This window comes from Cydia amplana, chromosome Z (assembly GCF_948474715.1).
Source record: "Cydia amplana chromosome Z, ilCydAmpl1.1, whole genome shotgun sequence".
Taxonomy (NCBI): domain Eukaryota; kingdom Metazoa; phylum Arthropoda; class Insecta; order Lepidoptera; family Tortricidae; genus Cydia; species Cydia amplana.
Genome location: NC_086096.1, coordinates 22,083,039 through 22,100,244, shown reverse-complemented (window position 1 = coordinate 22,100,244; position 17,206 = coordinate 22,083,039). Strand labels below are relative to the sequence as shown.

Sequence of the window (17,206 nt, the reverse complement as noted above, 5' to 3'; positions counted from 1 at the left end):
CACAATAATAAAATGTGCTCGGCAGTGGCAAACTGGCAGTATTATATATTCAGCCACCCATATGGATTTATTACGCTGCCACACTAAATGGATTTTGTCAGGGGTGACCATTTCCAGTCGGCGGTGACTACGGTGGCAACATCAGGCCATACTCAGGTGCGAGCCACCAGGTCCGCCCCCGCGACTAACATTTTAATAAACGCCACGTATTGGAGACAGTATTCATGCGTCCTTTAAAAATTGATAGTATAAAAAAACCAGGACTAATAATAATATAAAAAAAGAATAAATAAAATCCACTATATTTCACAGTGGTCGTAAATCGTTTTACTAATTTTCTAGGAATTTCATGCTCAGACATTCTTTCGTATATTTTTTAGTAGGCATAACCTGTCCACTTCTTTTTATCACAGCAGCGCTCACACGCCATTCGACTTCCGCTTTTACTGACTAGGATACTACTATCCGATGCATTCACTTCAGTTTATCCGAAACGTCACGTGTTATTCATAATACAGTTTCGAGGTCAGACGTCACCAAAGAAGTAACCAGCACCCCGCACACGTCCGCACGATCGATCAACTAACAAGTCCAACATTGAAGTAACGAGGGGTGCGGTTATATCAAGTCGGTGATGATGGTGCCGAACCACGCGCACACGACCGGCAGCGCGTAGGTGAAGAGCGCCTTCTGCAGCGAGGGGCGAGCGCGCGCGCCGGCGGCGCCGGCGGCGGGCGGCGCGGGCGGCGGCGGCGGCGGCGCGGCCACGTGCCCGCGCACCTGCACGTTGTTGGTCCCGGGGCTGTCCACCACGCCCGGCGGCAGCGCGGGCCGCGCGGTGCCCGCCGGCTCCTCCACCTCCGTCTCCAACGAGTCTTCGTCGTCCCGACGCGGACCCTCACCCGACCCTGCAATCATACATTTTACCAACATACATATACACATCAGGGATGTTACGGAGCTCCGTTTCCGTTTCTGTTAAGTCGGAACTTCCGTTTGGTATTACACATCCGTTTCTGTTCCGGTTCCGTTACTTTTGAAACGGAAGTTATATCGGATGTGAATGCTTAGCGCGGCGGCGGGATATGAACAGCGTACATCAAAAACAAACAGGTTTATACCAGTCATTCGCTCATAGCCTCGCTTGCCACGTGCTGCACTAATTAGATGTTCTGGTTTATCCGTGTTTTTTAATTTAAAGTACCTATTCGTATGTGTTGTGTTGTGTAATGTATACCTACTGATAGTACTGACTCAGGCTCCGGTTCTGGTTCCGGTTCCGCTTTCCGTTCCGATTCCGTTTCTGGTTCCGATAAACTAAATTTAAAACATCTGGTTCCGCTTTCGGTTCCGATAAAACCACATCCGTTACATCCCTGATACACATACACATTTACACATACATTACGCATACACATATTAGATACATATTGTCGAGGCGATAAATAATGACCTTCAGGATAGTCTGTGGGCGGGTCGCGGTCCTCGTCGTCGTCGGGCAGGCGGTCGCGGCCGTCCTCGTCGGCGTCGTCGCCGGACCCCGAGCCGGACCCCGGCTCCGTCAGCGAGTGCAGTTGCGACTCCGCTGCCGCCAGAGAATCACCTGGTAACACACAATCACTTACGCTTAACACATCATATCTGTCATCAAGCAAAAATGCTTGAGGGAAAACCAATCCCAACAATGACACTTAAATATATCGATTTTTTGTGTCTAAATAGCTGAAGTTGTTTCTAAGAACCGGCATGCATAATGTATATGCTAATATTATTTTTTATATAAAAATACAAGATCTAAATGACAAAAAAATGGAAACTTGGAACATACAAACAGCGTTCTTATATGAAAATCCAAACCTTTCTTATGTTATGTAGCAAAAAAGATACAAATATCGCAATTTTATGCACGGAACGTGAAAGTAAGTTAGATTAAGAGCTTGCTAAGGCCTTGCCTGCTCTGAACAGTGGTGCCAAATAAAAATTGTAGCAGGGCTCGGTGCCGGTATTTAAATACCTGTTAATATTGTTCCCAAACCTTATTATTATTTCTTTTTGTAAGAAACCGGTTAGGTAATTATGCTCGTGAAGTTGACCACCCCATATCGTTTGCCCGCAAATAGTATAGGTATCTATATCGTTAGTTCATCGTTAGTTCACGTTTGTTCAGTAGGTAATATCGTAAGGACCCGATTCCAACATCGATTTTTTTTTTTTTAAATGGGGGTGGCTGTCTTCACGCAAGCCACCCCATACCACTTTTTGCAAGTTTTTTTGGTCTAGATAGCAAGATATTCGTTAGTTCATGATTGTTCAGGCATTGGAATCGTTTGGACCCGATTCATTCATTTTTTATTTTTTTCTAAAGTGGGGTGGCTGTCTTCACGCTAACCACCCCACCCCGAAATCAGTCAAACTAACTATGTGAAGTCATCGGGCGACCTTAGTTCACGTTTGTTCAGGCATTAAAATCGTTAGGATCTCATTACATTTGCTATAAAAAAATTAAATCGAAAAATTCATATTGGCTAGCCGAGATAGTCAGTAAGTAGGCGTAACTAGCAATCGACACAGATAATAACGATTATATGTCCTAAATCAGCATCTATAGACGATCTATAGCCCAGACAGTATAGTAACATGCGGGCGCTCAATTGACGTACTCTTCTCCTAACCGCTAAGAGGGAACGGAATTTTATGGTTCGCAGTCTTCAGAAATCTTTACACAGTTCAAACACGAAAACCGTGGATTAGGGGGTTGAGCAAGCGAGAGAGCTCCGGGCGGCCACCTAGCCCTGGCACGTGGGGGCCTCTCGCCCCATAATCATTCCGTTTTTACGTTATTCGTGGCCTTCGTGGGCTAAGTACTCGTATACCCTGGAGCCTAGCCAAGAGATAATTATGCATAGAACAAGGCAATCGAAACTTAAATAATGTATCGAAATAATCGCGTGACATTTTGGTGTTCATTTCTACTTTTAAATCGGTTTTATCGATGAAAGAACGAACGACGACTCAGTGGTCAACCGGCGTTGAACGATAAACTAAATAAAACATAACTATTATGTGTAGCACGTGAGACAGACACGTTACGTGACGTGATGTATTATAAGTAATTGAGTAGTGACATACTGTCGTCCTTCCACTGCACTTCGACGCCGTTGTAGGCGTCCTTGAGGCGCGCGGTGAGCGCGGGCAGCGCGTCGAGCTGCGCGCGCGCCACGGCGGCGGGCGCGCGCGCCGCGCCGCGCACCTCTGGGTTGGCGGCCAGCGCTTCGCTGCCCTCGCCCGCCGAACTCAACGTATAGCTGCCAAACAAACAATAGTACATTATTGTCGAGGTTCGGAAGTAGCTACTTGCAGGCTGAGGATTCGTTTTAAACGGACGACCTTGGGAGTCCGTTTAATTGAATCCGAAGCCAGCAAGTAGCCTTCCAGCCGAGTCATATATAGTGCTTTTCTCAAAAATGGTGCAAGAAATAGAAATATTTTACAGAACTTACAGAAGCAACGTTCTAATTTTCACAGAAAAAAATACAACCATTAAAAAAATTTGCTTGCCGCCTTTAAAAAAAAAAAAGAAGTGTATTTTTCTGCTGAAAATACGCCAACCTATTTGAGACACCTAAATAGTCACGGTACCAACATTAAGCCTGTAACAGACTATCGCACCGCACCGCGACCTTGGAGCGTCGCACCCATAAGTGAGAGCGAGAAAGAGATATCTGTTTCTCGCTCTCACTTATAGGTGCGACGCTCCAAGGTCGCGGTGCGGTGCGATAGTCTGTTATAGGCTTTATAATAATAAGTGCTGATCATCTGTTTGGCTGTTTAAGGGACCTATGCCTTCATTTGATATGGCCATTTAAAGTTTTAAAAAGTTTGGAACTCGTTAAATAATGGAATTTGTATGCGACATTGCAGTCCCGAAATCGAGACTGCAATGTTTTTAACTTTTTAATTTTTTGAATGACCATAAACTACGCACTTCGCGACCTATTTTTTAACCAGCAACGTCGACTTTGCGGTCCATTTTTGAGAAAAAGCGCATTACGCTCAACAACTTTTTTATTATGTGTCGAGTTTATATGCGACTTTACTGTCCTCTTGTTAAGGTCCCAGTACCCAGTTGTCAAGGATAGTCTATGACAAGCCATCGCCATTGTGTACAGGCGCCAATGGTATACAATAACGGACGACTGGCCATAGCCGGCCACACACACTAGGTTATAACCGATGGTTATGCCTGCACAGTTTACTTGTGCAGGCATAACTGAACGTGTGTATGACATGACTCCTTGCCTGCGCAAGCAAAATTGAAAATATCAAAATGTATACTTTTTGCCTGTCGGTTGTGCTTGCGCAATTCGCTTGCGCAGGCATAACTGAACGTGTGTGGCTGGCAGGCTTGATAGGCTTCAGTTATCCAGTGATTGCCGAGGGGATAGGTCGCAAGTCACTGTGCAACAATGTCGTCTCGCAAACTAAATGCAATTGTAGAGTATTTTTAGTAGATTTTTAGGGTTCCGTAACCAAAGGGTAAAACGGGACCCTATTACTAAGACTCCACTGTCCGTCCGTCCGTCTGTCACTAGGCTGTATCTCATGAACTATGCTAGTTAGACTGTTGAAATGTTCACAGATGATCTATTTCTGTTGCCTCTAGTACAACAAATACTAAAAAACCGGCCAAGTGCGAGTCAAAGTGGGGCTCCCATGATTTTTTTCCGTTTTTAGGGTTCCGTAGCCAAATGGCAAAAAACGGAACCCTTATAGATTCGTCATGTCTGTCTGTCTGTCCGTCTGTCTGTCCGTCCGTATGTCACAGCCACTTTTCTCCGAAACTATAAGAACTATACCGTTGAAACTTGGTAAGTAGATGTATTCTGTAAACCGCATTAAGATTTTCACACAAAAATAGAAAAAAAACAATAAATTTTTGGGGTTCCCCATACTTCGATCTGAAACTCAAAAAAATTTTTTCATCAAACCCATACGTGTGGGGTATCTATGGATAGGTCTTCAAAAATGATATTGAGGTTTCTAATATCATTTTTTTCTAAACTGAATAGTTTGCGCGAGAGACACTTCCAAAGTGGTAAAATGTGTGTCCCCCCCCCTGTAACTTCTAAAATAAGAGAATGATAAAACTAAAAAAAATATATGATGTACATTACCATGTAAACTTCCACCGAAAATTGGTTTGAACGAGATCTAATAAGTAGTTTTTTTTTTATACGTCATAAATCGCCTAAATACGGAACCCTTCATGGGCGAGTCCGACTCGCACTTGGCCGCTTTTATAGATAATGGTACGGTACCCTTCGTGCGCGAGTCCCACTCGCACTTGGCCAGTTTTATTATTTTTTAAGTGTGGAGTGGATTCATGGTTTGTATGCGTGTATGGCTGACGAAATATAAACCTAAAGCTTTGGTTTCCTCCGATAGCGGTGCCGTTATATAGCGGCCGTCTCCATACAAATACTACGACATCCATAATTAGCCGTATTATTTAGTATGGAGACGGCCGCTATATGACGGCACCGCTATCCTAGGAAAACCGATCTTAATAGCGCTATTGCGTCTACGTCAACCACCGCTACCGGTGCCAAGATGGTTTGAACTGAGAGTTTGAGCAGGTTTGTCGTTACGTGTGTGTGCCCTATGGAACTCGGTCGTGCCTGTTGGTTTTGCTTGCACAAGCAAAACCGACACGCAAAACCTAGTGTGTGTGGCCAGCTTAATGCAGTTGTCTATCGTGGTGCGCAATCGGGAAGTGGTCGGTTTTTTTGACACTTGAAAGGAATCGTGGCGTAGCGTGGCCTGTGGTGTTCACACAGTTGGTTTGACATGGCCCATCGTTAGCCACGGTGTACTGGAGCCTTAAAAGCTAATAAAAGCATCGTAGTCGCAAAGCTGTCACAAGGACGACGCGATTGATCGTCAGTATAGGTGTGTGACTTGGTAGATACCTGGCGCTGTGCGTGCCGTTGAAGCAGGGCGCGCTGGTGACGCTGGCGGGGCTGCACAGCAGCGCGGGCAGGTGGCTCCAGTAGTGGTGCGTGGCGCGCACGCGCAGCCGCGTCTCGCGCACCAGCTTCTCCAGCGCCGGCCCCGCCCACTCCGACCCTGCTCCCCAAACCATACACGGGGTTATTATTACATATATATACTCTAACACACCCACTTTATCAGTAGAAACAGGTATCAGCAGAGAATGACCGGCGTTTCGCTATTTACATCATTTACTAACATTTATTATTAAAAAATAGAGCACGAACTGGAGGTGGATTTATAAATTTTATCGTACATCATATTTGTGCCATTTTCTACCAAAAGGGTACTTATTGTCGGTTGTTATCAATAAGGCGCTATTTCCATATAGCTTGAAGATGTAATCAACCTTATCAACAACCGACAACGTGGTTCCTTTTGGTTGAAAACGTCACATTTATTGACGTGAATAGATACGACTCCCTAACGGACTCCATAAAAAATCGTTGAGACTTTTAAACAACTAATGACTCGGTACTAAAATAGCCTAGAATTGTATGTGTTGAAATGAAAATGAGTCCCCGAGAGGTGCAACCGAAAAACGCTAATAATCGTAAGGAAAGTCAATAGAATAGTAGAGAGTAGTAGCACATAAACCGCTTGTTGTGCACGGCGCTCGCACTCACCGTGGCCGTCCTCCGCCTTGGCGGCGGGCTTCTTCTTCTTGGAGCCCCGTTTGGCGGCGAACTCGTACGACCTGAAGTCAATCTCAGCGCCTCCGGCGGCCTCGGGCTCCGCGTCTCGTTTTCGTCTTTCGTGTTCTTCGTACGCTTCTAAATCGATATTTCCCCTCATGTATTGCAAGAAACGCTCTCTCGACTTGGCGTGTTCGGCCATCTCGTCCGTTATCTTTTTGATACCTTCCGGTGTCCTCAGGCTGAGGAGGGAAGGATCGTCGTTGACTAGACTCTCGAAGGACGCTTCGATCTCGAAGTCGTCTACGTCATTAGCGGCGACGCGGGGGCGGGCCGGGGGCGGCAGCGCGCGCGGCGAGCGGCGGCTGCGCTCGGGCGCGAAGAAGGCGCCGCTGCCGCCGCCGCCGCCCAGCACCGGCTTGCCGCACCCGGCGAAGATCTTCTGGGAGATCTCTTGATTGTGCTCTTGAAAGCTCATGATGGCCTCTGATATCTTTATGTCGATCGGTTCTACCACCATTGCGATATTGAATGGACCAAGAAGTCGATCGGCTACCTTTTCCACGGCGTCTGAAATAACAAAACATTTATGAAAGGAAAAACTTAACAACCCGGCAGACTCAATTAAATGAGTTCTTAAAATGATTTCGCATTCCACATCACAACTATGTAGTGTTAAGTTACTTTGTTAATAAGTTTCTTTGATCTAATTTCATTAAATACATATAGTATTTCAGAATATACTTATGTTTTATATCTACATATTATAATCCGAACGCTCCGCAAGTCCGAACAGGGGTTGTTTTTTTAAAGTACGAATTACTGTAGTTATCACCTTGAATTCGGCGTCGAGGCTCGCCTCTGGGCGCGTGCAATCGAGATGTATTTACGTACCGACGTAGGCGTCCCAGTTGTCGGCGAGGTCGGCGTGCGCGGGCAGGCAGCCGCGCAGCACGTTGTGGCAGTAGCGGCTGCAGGCGGGCGCCGCCACCGCGCCGCACGCGCCGCACCAGCGCAGCCGCGCCCACGCCGCCGCACACTCCTCGCCCACGCCCACCTGCGCGACACACGGAACTCACTCATCACACCACTCACACACCGCGACCGAATATAGTGCAACAAGCGAACATAACGACGCATGCGCACGCATTTATAGAGCCTATCCTAAGGCCTAAAATGCAATTGTACGTTTTACATACGTAAGTACAACAGCTATTTGTTAAAAAGACATAACGATATTCATCTCTCATTCTGTAGTATAGCTGTGTCCCTACTTACGTAAGTAAAATCCCAACAAAAACATAAATGTGAAATGAAAGCCAAGTTCAATAGGTATTAAGAATATGTGTCGTTGTTGACTCGCCGACAGAAGAATTGAGATCTATATGGGTGCCAAGTTCTGTGCTGTGTAGAAAATCCTGAAATTATAAAGGATTTGTCTTGGCTAGTTTTTACGTATAAGCATATAGGTCATATATATTTATCTAAGTTATTTTTCAAAAATTTGGTTTGTTTTTAAAAACTAGCCAAGACAAATCCTTTATAATTTCAGGATTTTCTGCACAGCACAGAACTTGGCACCCATATAGATCTCAATTCTTTTGTCGGCGAGTCAACAACGACACATATTCTTAATACCTATTGAACTTGGCTTTCATTTCACATTTATGTTTTTGTTGGGATATCATTAATTTTTGTACAGAAATTACTATAGTATTCATCGTGAAAGCAGTTTGCCTAAGCTGAAAAGGAAACCCTCGCTAACGCGCGGTTAATTGTCAAAAAGTTTTTCAGTATTCAGATTTTTCCCTCTATATGCACCTAATAGTCTACCTTCATGCCAAATATCAAGTTTCTAAGTCATCTAGAAGTGGGTTAGGTTTTTGGTCTATAAGTATTAATTTTTTTTTTCCATCGAAATATCAATAATTTCCAGTTTTCCGATTTTTCCCTCTATATGCACCTAATAGTCTACCTTGATGCCAAATATCAAGTTTCTAAGTCATCTAGAAGTGGGTTAGGTTTTTGGTCTATAAGTATTAATATTTTTTTTTTCCATCGAAATATCAATAATTTCCAGTTTTCCGATTTTTCCCTCTATATGCACCTAATAGTCTACCTTGATGCCAAATATCAAGTTTCTAAGTCATCGAGAAGTACGTTAGGTTTTTGGTCTATAAGTATTAATTATTTTTTTTTTACGAAATATCAATAATTTCCAGTTTTCAGATTTTTCCCTCTATATGCACCTAATAGTCTACCTTGATGCCAAATATCAAGTTTCTGAGTCATCTAGAAGTAGGTTAGGTTTTTGGTCTATAAGTATTAATTATTATTTTTTCCACCGAAATATCAATAAATTCCAGTTTTCAGATTTTTCCCTCTATATGCACTTTATAGTCTACCTTGATGCCAAATATCAAGTTTGTAAGTCATCTAGAAGTGGGTTAGGTTTTTGGTCTATAAGTCTTAATAAAAAAAATTCCATCGAAATGTCAATAATTTCCAGTTTTCAGATTTTTCCCTCTATATACACCTAATAGTCTACCTTTATGCCAAATTTCAAGTTTCTAGGTCATCTGGAAGTGGGTTAGGTTTTTGATCTATATGTCAGTCAGTCACAAAAATGCCGGTTTTTAAACGTTAATTTATCAATAACTATTTGAGCTATTTTTATGAAATTTTGTATTTTGTACAAGCTAAGGGACTTGAATATATGTGCCAAATTTCATGTGTGTAGGTTAAGTAGGTTTCAAGTTGTGAAGGGGTCAAAAGTAGCTCGAAATGGTTCGTGTAATATTACACACGGTTGCTGCGTCGCCAGTTCCTTTTTCTTTGAACTTGGCTGGACACGCTACCGCGTGTCTAGACTTACTAGTGTATCTTGGGCCTAATAATGATGCATTCATATTGGCTGTATGCAACGAAATTCATATCGGTTCGCGGTATTGAAAGTCATATTAACGTGATATCTTAAATATATAATATAATATATTTGTTTAAAGTTTACATAGGCTTTGATTGTGAACCGTGAAAACGTGGAATAGTTACAGGTAGGTATACTTTGAAGAAAAAGGTACTAGAATCGACGCCTCATTGCTGTCGTGTTATGATTAAAACCTTGTGACTTTTGCCTTAAAGATTCTAAACAGCAATCGACTAACAAGCGCCACTTGCACCATCCCACTTACCCGAGGTTAAGCGGTTAAACCGTTAACCCAGTGCAAAAATGTACTGTTTACTCCAGGTTGAACCGGTTAACTGACCTTAATAGACCGTTACAGAACTGTTACTTACTCAAATTTGACGAATAACATTTTTACAATATTTTATCATTTAGGGTAATTTATTACACATAAGTATAGATGGCCCCGCCATTCAACACACATTCGCAATGCCGTGGTACAACAAAAAATTAAACGTCCAAATAGAATACATAAATGCAAAAGCAGCTTGTGCATCACATATCGCGTAGCAATCTCGCTTCGTTATTCTTAAACAATCCATCTGAATAGCCTCTAGTAATGAAACCTCTTAAAATTTATTGGAAGTTAATTGAATGTCAAATCGGTAGTTAATATGTACTTGTCGAATTACGGAAGGTTCAAATTGGCTGACATTGTCATTCCGCCTCGGACATGACGCGAATGTTCAGAATCGGTAGGTATGTAATTTACGAGTAGGTATATTATATAATAGTGTACTTAATGATATATTCTCATCACAAGTCAAGCAACTTCGCGTGCAATGCAAATGCTCGTCGGATAGGCTCCGATTAGAGGCTTGGCTTAGGGTGGTACTCCACCTGTCCAATTTCTTTGTCCAATGTCATTAGCGTCTCACTCTCTCACTAAGCAAAATGTGAGACGCAATACAAATTGGACAGATGGAATACCACCCTTAGACGTTGTTCGGATCGGCAGTGGAGCAGCCATGGGCCGCGGGAATAGACACAATGAAACAATTGGAGCGTTGGGCGAAGGACGCGCGCGGCGCGGCGCGGTGCGGTGCCGTGACACACGCGGGGAGCAACGCTCGCCAAACGAGCGCTGAAACTGTGACTCACGGCCGGCCTGATGTCAGCTCGCAGAGGTCATCTTAACCTCTTCGATATCGATTTGCTTAAATTACACATTTAAATGTTGAACCGGTTGTTATAAAATATTTTATGAAATACGAATGAATCATTAAGTTTAGCACAGGTTACAATAAACTATGCCCCTAAAGGTGCACAATAATTAAATGTCTAACATTAGTATTCTATGTCGAGAACTTCGCTTAGCATACCAAATGAATCACGCTAATCTTTATACAGCTGGGTAAGCCATAAATGGTGCGTCATCTCCTACTACTGGTATTGGAACTATGTTATATGTACTCTTATAATAAATAGATACCTACTATTTAACCTATTTCAGGCAGAATTTCCCGTATGAAACAGTACGTGGATCTGTGTTAGAGACATATCAAGTCTATTACCTCGCTTTTCCACCTACGCATATCTACAGACAAATATTTATTGAATACATAATTAATTATATAGGCTATGCGCGCTTAAAGCTTATACTTATAAGTTATTATATTATAGTTTTAATAGGTACAGTAAATATAATTATAGATAGAAAATATACGTGAGTAACAAAAAAAATTTGGTGGCAATGCATTATAAAAACAACAAAAGTGGAAAAATGTAAGTAGGTACAATTAGTTGGTAGGTCGCGCGGAGGCGCCGGCGGCGGCGGCGGCGGCGGCGCGCGTCTATTAATAACGACAATCAGTTCGCGGACGGACACACTCCCAGTCCTCCCAGAGGAGGCACACACGTGCCTGCTACATACTCGTAGCTTATAGGTACTTTATTTATAAAACATCATGAAAATATTCGCTCTTTGCATTATTATTAATAAACTCATATAATAGAAAAAGACTAAAACAGGTGATTTTAGTGCCTAATTAATATGTTAATGACATGTTAGATAGGCACCAAAATAGTTAATTTTAGTTAACTTAGTTAAAACAGAATTGAAAGTATATAGGTATCGTGATTTTAGCGTGTATTCTTTCAATTATTCTGCAGGAAAATTTTGATTTTTAATCATTACACAAGTAGATAACAAAACAAGTCGTACTCATCTATGAAAATAGTTTAAGTCAAAATATTGATTTAGGTACCTATTGAAAGGACAAATGTATAGACATTTGATATAGATCACAGGTCCCATCACGAAAACGAAAAACGGTTCCATTTGTAATTTACGGGTTTTAAACGCATCATACAGGGTTTATGATAAGTGTGTAGTGAAAATATGAATATTTTTACACAACCAATTCAGAAATGTGTGTTTGTTTACCTCCTGGGAGCGAAGGTGGCACTTTTCTGTTGTTAGAATTGACATGAATACTTACATAATGTATCTTCCTTGTGTTAGAACCTACTAGTTCCGTAGTTGATGTAGGTGGGTAGGTAGTTAGGTTATATGTAGTGCGGTGTCTGTGGTTATATACCTGCATCATGTTGCGCACGACGTCGGCGCCGGCGCGCAGCGCCTTGTGGAAGGTGCGCGTGGCCACGAACGCGCGCCGCAGCTGCACCGACAGCTTGTGCGGCACGTCCTCGAACGGCTGGATCTCGCGCATGTGCTCGTTCACGCACTTCAAGTACCTGCAGTTTACAAATACATTTTCACCTCAGCAGCTCGAACAAGGGTACTTTGATTCTTAAAAACAGTGAGCAAAATACGATTTTGCTCACTGAGTGAGACAAAATGACATTCAAGTGACCTTTATAGTCAAATGTCATTTAACATGCGGGGTCTAATAAAAGTTCGAAATACTTGGGTTCTATTATCTCTGTCCCTTTCACACTGTTAGCAAAAAGAAACAGACAAAAAAAAAAGTTAAAACGACATTCAACAGTATATTCACAGTTTATAATAGACCCCCGAAAAACTTCAGACCGCATCGTTCCAAACCAAGTACGAGTATGAATTCTTATTAATTAATTAATAAAAATAAAGTTTAAGATTTGATAAAAACTGATAAAATACTATATTTTAGGTATTTTATTGTACAATTTAAATAACAAATTCAAAAAATAGACAGATCATCATGCAAAATTAATTATTTTACTTTTAAGAATTTCTACCATAGTTGACAAATAGTACGTATCCGCAATTCGGACCGTATCTTACAAAGATTTTTTTTACAAAAAAAAGTTGTCGATTGAAGTTTCAGTTAATGTTTGTTATTTCTATATTATTTTACTGGAATTTATTATTACGTTTTGTTTTTGTGTTCCATTGTGGTAATTAAACTTAATTGTTTGTATATCTTAAAAAACATGAGTGCAGGTATTAAGTGATGAAGAAGGATTACTTTTTTCAAGTTGTCTAATAGGTATGTTCTCACTGCGCTGAGGTGAAAAATGTTGTGTACTACACGAGATCAAAGTTATTTACATCTCGTGCGCTTTTGAGTCCCTTACTACGCTCAAGATTCTAAATTAGATTCACTCGCTACGCTCGTGAATCTATTATAGAATCTTTCGCTTGCACGGGACTCAAAATAAGCACTCGAAGAAATATCAAACTTTGATCACTTGTTGTACAAATAACTATTTCACCTCAGCAGCTCGAACAAGGGTACTTTGCTACTTAAAAACAGTGAGCAAAATCGCATTTTGCTCACTGAGTGAGACAAAATGACATTCAAGTGACCTTAATATTCAAATGTCATTTCAACATGCGGGGTGTAATACAAGTTCGAAATACTTGGATTTTATTATCTCTGTCCCTTTCACGTCGTTAGCAAAAAGAAAGAGACAAAAAAATTTTCAAACGACATTCAACGGTATATTGACGGTTTATAATAGACCCCCGAAAACCGTCAGAACGCATCGTTCCAAAACACATACAAGTATGAATTCTTAATATGTAATTAATGAAAATAAAGTTTCAGATTTGATAAAAACTGATAAAAACACTATATTTTACGTAATTTATTGTACGATTAAAATAATGAACTCAAAAAATACACAGTATATCACGTAAAATAAATAATTATACTTTTAAGAATCTCTACAATAGTTTACAAATAGTAAGTATCCGTAATTCGGACCGTATCTTACAATGGTTTTTTTTTTACAAAAAAAAAGTTGCCGATTCAAATGTCAATCAATTGATGGTCGTTGTTTTCATATATTACCTATTTTACTGAAATTTACTACGTTTGTTTGTTTGTTTTTGTGTTTGATTGCGGTAATTATACTTAATTGTTAGTATATCTTAAGAAACATGACTAAATAGGTAAGTGATGAAGAAGGATTACATTTTTCGGGTTGTCTAAATGTTCTTACTGCTGAGGTGAAAAGTTTTATGAACTACACGAGATCAAAGTTATTTACATCTCGTGCGCTTTTGAGTCCCTTACTACGCTCAAGATTCTAAATTAGATTTACTCGCTACGCTCGTGAATCTACTATAGAATCTTTCGCTTGCACGGGACTCAAAATAAGCACTCGAAGAAATATCAAACTTTGATCTCTTGTTGTACAAATAACTATTATACATTCAACTAGCAACCCGCCCCGGCTTCGCACGGGTTTACAAATTATACATAAACCTTCCTCTTGAATCACTCTATCTATTTGAAACAAACCGCATCAAAGTCCGTTGCGTAGCGTAGTTTTAAAGATCTAAGCATACATAGGGACAGACAGCGGAAAGCGACTTTGTTTTATACTATGTAGTGATGTACGAGTAGCCGCTAACTATGACTACTGAAGCGGGAGAGCCATGGACATGGAGACCCGTGTACGGGCAACTGCAGAATACAAATAAGCCTGCTGTGTTTATGTAGTATTGCATACATCACCATTTTGCTAACAGCACACTGTGTCCATTTTTATCCGTTTTAAATTAATAGGATGTTCTCCAGGTTAATACATTATTAAAACAGGTAGGTACTACTTTTGATAATTGATAAGTTACTCAATAAAAAGTATTACTATTGTCATACGGCAAACAAAGTGACTCATTGGATTGTGGTTAATTACTCATTTGGCACGTAAAAATATTGGTTTCTTCATAGAGAAACGGTTTAATAAATGACTGAATTTTAACACAACATAGTAAATCCAGGAAAGAAGATTTTGAGTCACGCGATATTTTTTAAAGTAGCTGCTGTCATTCAACTCCTCCTAGTTCTAAATACGAGTTGTTTACCGTCCTGTCAAGCATCCAGTAGAAAACAAGAAAGTCCCCAAAGAGCATTAGGTATGACATTTTGTGTAAGTTGTGGTATCAAATTTAAGCCCAGATACGACATGTTCTGTGCACAAATAATAAATAGCCGAATGGAGCGTTCTATGTTGTTATGTGTATCAAGTGGGGTCGTATCTTGTCGCAAAGTATTTTCGAAAATATTTTGCATAGGTTGTGTAGAACAGGGTAGGTTAGTTTCTTTTATAATTTTTCAGTTAATAGTTTCAGCACAATAACAATTATGCGAAATGAGTTTTATGTGTAACATTACATTAGGGCAATCAATTATTATGTGACCCAATATGGACCCGTATCAAGTACAATGCACTTACTTTTCATCGAAACTGTATTGAGCATTAAGCACGCTGAACATCTTCTGGTAAAGTATGCCAAAGAAATGATCCATCATGTGCTCGAAGTTGGTGTCGCCGAGAGTGTAGTACCTGATCAATACACAAGCTTATCATTACATCACTTGTCACCTGCCTAATGGCATACACATACATTTTGTTTCTACATTAATATTACTACTACAGACTCAATGTAAAAATACAGTAACTGTAAATTATAATATTTAAGGTGGATCTGTTTTAGCCGAATTTCATACAGCTTTCTTGACACATTTTCTCCATTATATAGGTTTTCTATACTTGAATCCCTGATAATTGGGTACTATTTACGTATGCTTTTAGCTCTATATATTGAGTGATGCTTATAGTTTAGGTTTAGGTGAAAACAAGCACTGATTTTGGATTTTTCAAAACTAAAAAAGATGTCACTTAAATGATTCCATGTGTAAATAGTTTCATCTTCAGCTAATAGGGAGAAATACAACCTATAAGATATATATCACAACCTATAATATATCAGAAAGGAGATCCTGAATATGAAATGGTAATAATAAAATGGAAACATAAGAGCGTGCGTAGTGTTAGTTACCGTTCGAGCTGTTCGAAGAGCTGCTCGAACACGTACGCGTGCTGCTCGTAGATCATGCCGTAGGTGCGCTTGAACATGGCGTGGAAGCCCTCGCGAGAGATCTGCAGCAGCTTCCGGAAGAACTCTGCAACCAACAACACTACGATAACCATCCATCCACCTTCCTTTCATTGTTTACTTTATATCTAGTCATGCCTCCATCAATCCTCGTATAGATAAACTATACTCGAAATTAGGGCTTCCAAATACCGGACTTCTCACAATACCGGTATTAATACCGAAACTGTCTTCATCAATACCGGGATCCCGGGATCCCGGTATTGGATATGAATCGCTTAAAAATATATAGTTTTATTAAAAAGGGGAATTAGAAAGGCTCACTGGAATACCAGATATGTCCTAAAAGCTATTACAACAATTAACAATCAATGCCGCCATCTGCAATAATTTTATTTCACACTCCAGGTTGGCAATAATTTTATCCAATTTGTTGACTTTACCCAAACTTCACCTCACCAATTTCCGTCAAAATTGGTTTGCCATTATTACAGTTATCCCTGCTCTTTTGTTTTATTTTTTGATAAAATTACAAGAACTAATTATGTTAATGTTAATGTCACTATCATCAATTCATCATATTCATATTCATGTACATATTCATCACTCACATAACTTCAGGATTCATCCACCATCAACCACCAAATATTTATCTGACGCATTAGGCAACGATCTTGTTTCAATAATAAAATGCGGGCTAGAGACCAGAGTTAGACCAAGTAAAGTCTGCAACGATTTTGATAGCATACGCAGTACGCAGTGCAAGTATTATTTGTGTACGTCATAATTTCATAGAAGTTTGACGTTTAATATAACACTTGCACTGCGCGTGCTAACAATATCGTTGCAGACTTTTCTTGGTCTAACTCTAGATGCATCTGACCTTTACTCTTTAGTAAGCTTTGATACAGCCGAATATAATGGATTTAAAGGGTTTATACTGCGCATTTCCCTCATTTTTTTAAATACCGGGATCTCGGTATTGCCTTTAAAAATACCGGTATTGAAAAATGTGTTTAAAACGACGGGATCCCGGGATCCCGAAATACCGGGATACCGGTATTGGAAGCCCTACTCGAAATGTTATGACTAACTGACTGGTTCTATAGAACTATATAGATATATATTGTTTAGTATTCAACCTACTGCTATACTGATTTATTTGAGGTAGCGAGGCTACTGGCCGGCGACACATTCGCAATGGTCTAAAAAGTAATAACTAACGGTGTCAGTGTCATCAAAACATCGCAACAGAAAGAATAT

At 40.5% G+C, this 17,206-nt stretch overlaps 1 protein-coding gene across 1 annotated transcript in view; it reads right to left on the bottom strand.

Annotated features, from left to right (window-relative positions):
- Positions 1–581: 581 nt before the first annotated feature.
- Positions 582–17,206, bottom strand: part of LOC134660805 (glypican-6) — a 111,119-nt gene continuing 94,494 nt past the window's right edge. Inside the window, exons 3-11 of the mRNA XM_063516603.1 lie at positions 15,887–16,010; positions 15,280–15,390; positions 12,192–12,348; positions 7,581–7,743; positions 6,678–7,256; positions 5,970–6,126; positions 3,130–3,305; positions 1,454–1,603; positions 582–908 (exon numbers count right to left, since the gene is read on the bottom strand). Of these exons, the coding sequence (XP_063372673.1) occupies positions 619–908; positions 1,454–1,603; positions 3,130–3,305; positions 5,970–6,126; positions 6,678–7,256; positions 7,581–7,743; positions 12,192–12,348; positions 15,280–15,390; positions 15,887–16,010 (1,907 nt within the window). The 3' untranslated portion in view covers positions 582–618. The remainder of the gene's footprint in view (positions 909–1,453; positions 1,604–3,129; positions 3,306–5,969; positions 6,127–6,677; positions 7,257–7,580; positions 7,744–12,191; positions 12,349–15,279; positions 15,391–15,886; positions 16,011–17,206) is intronic.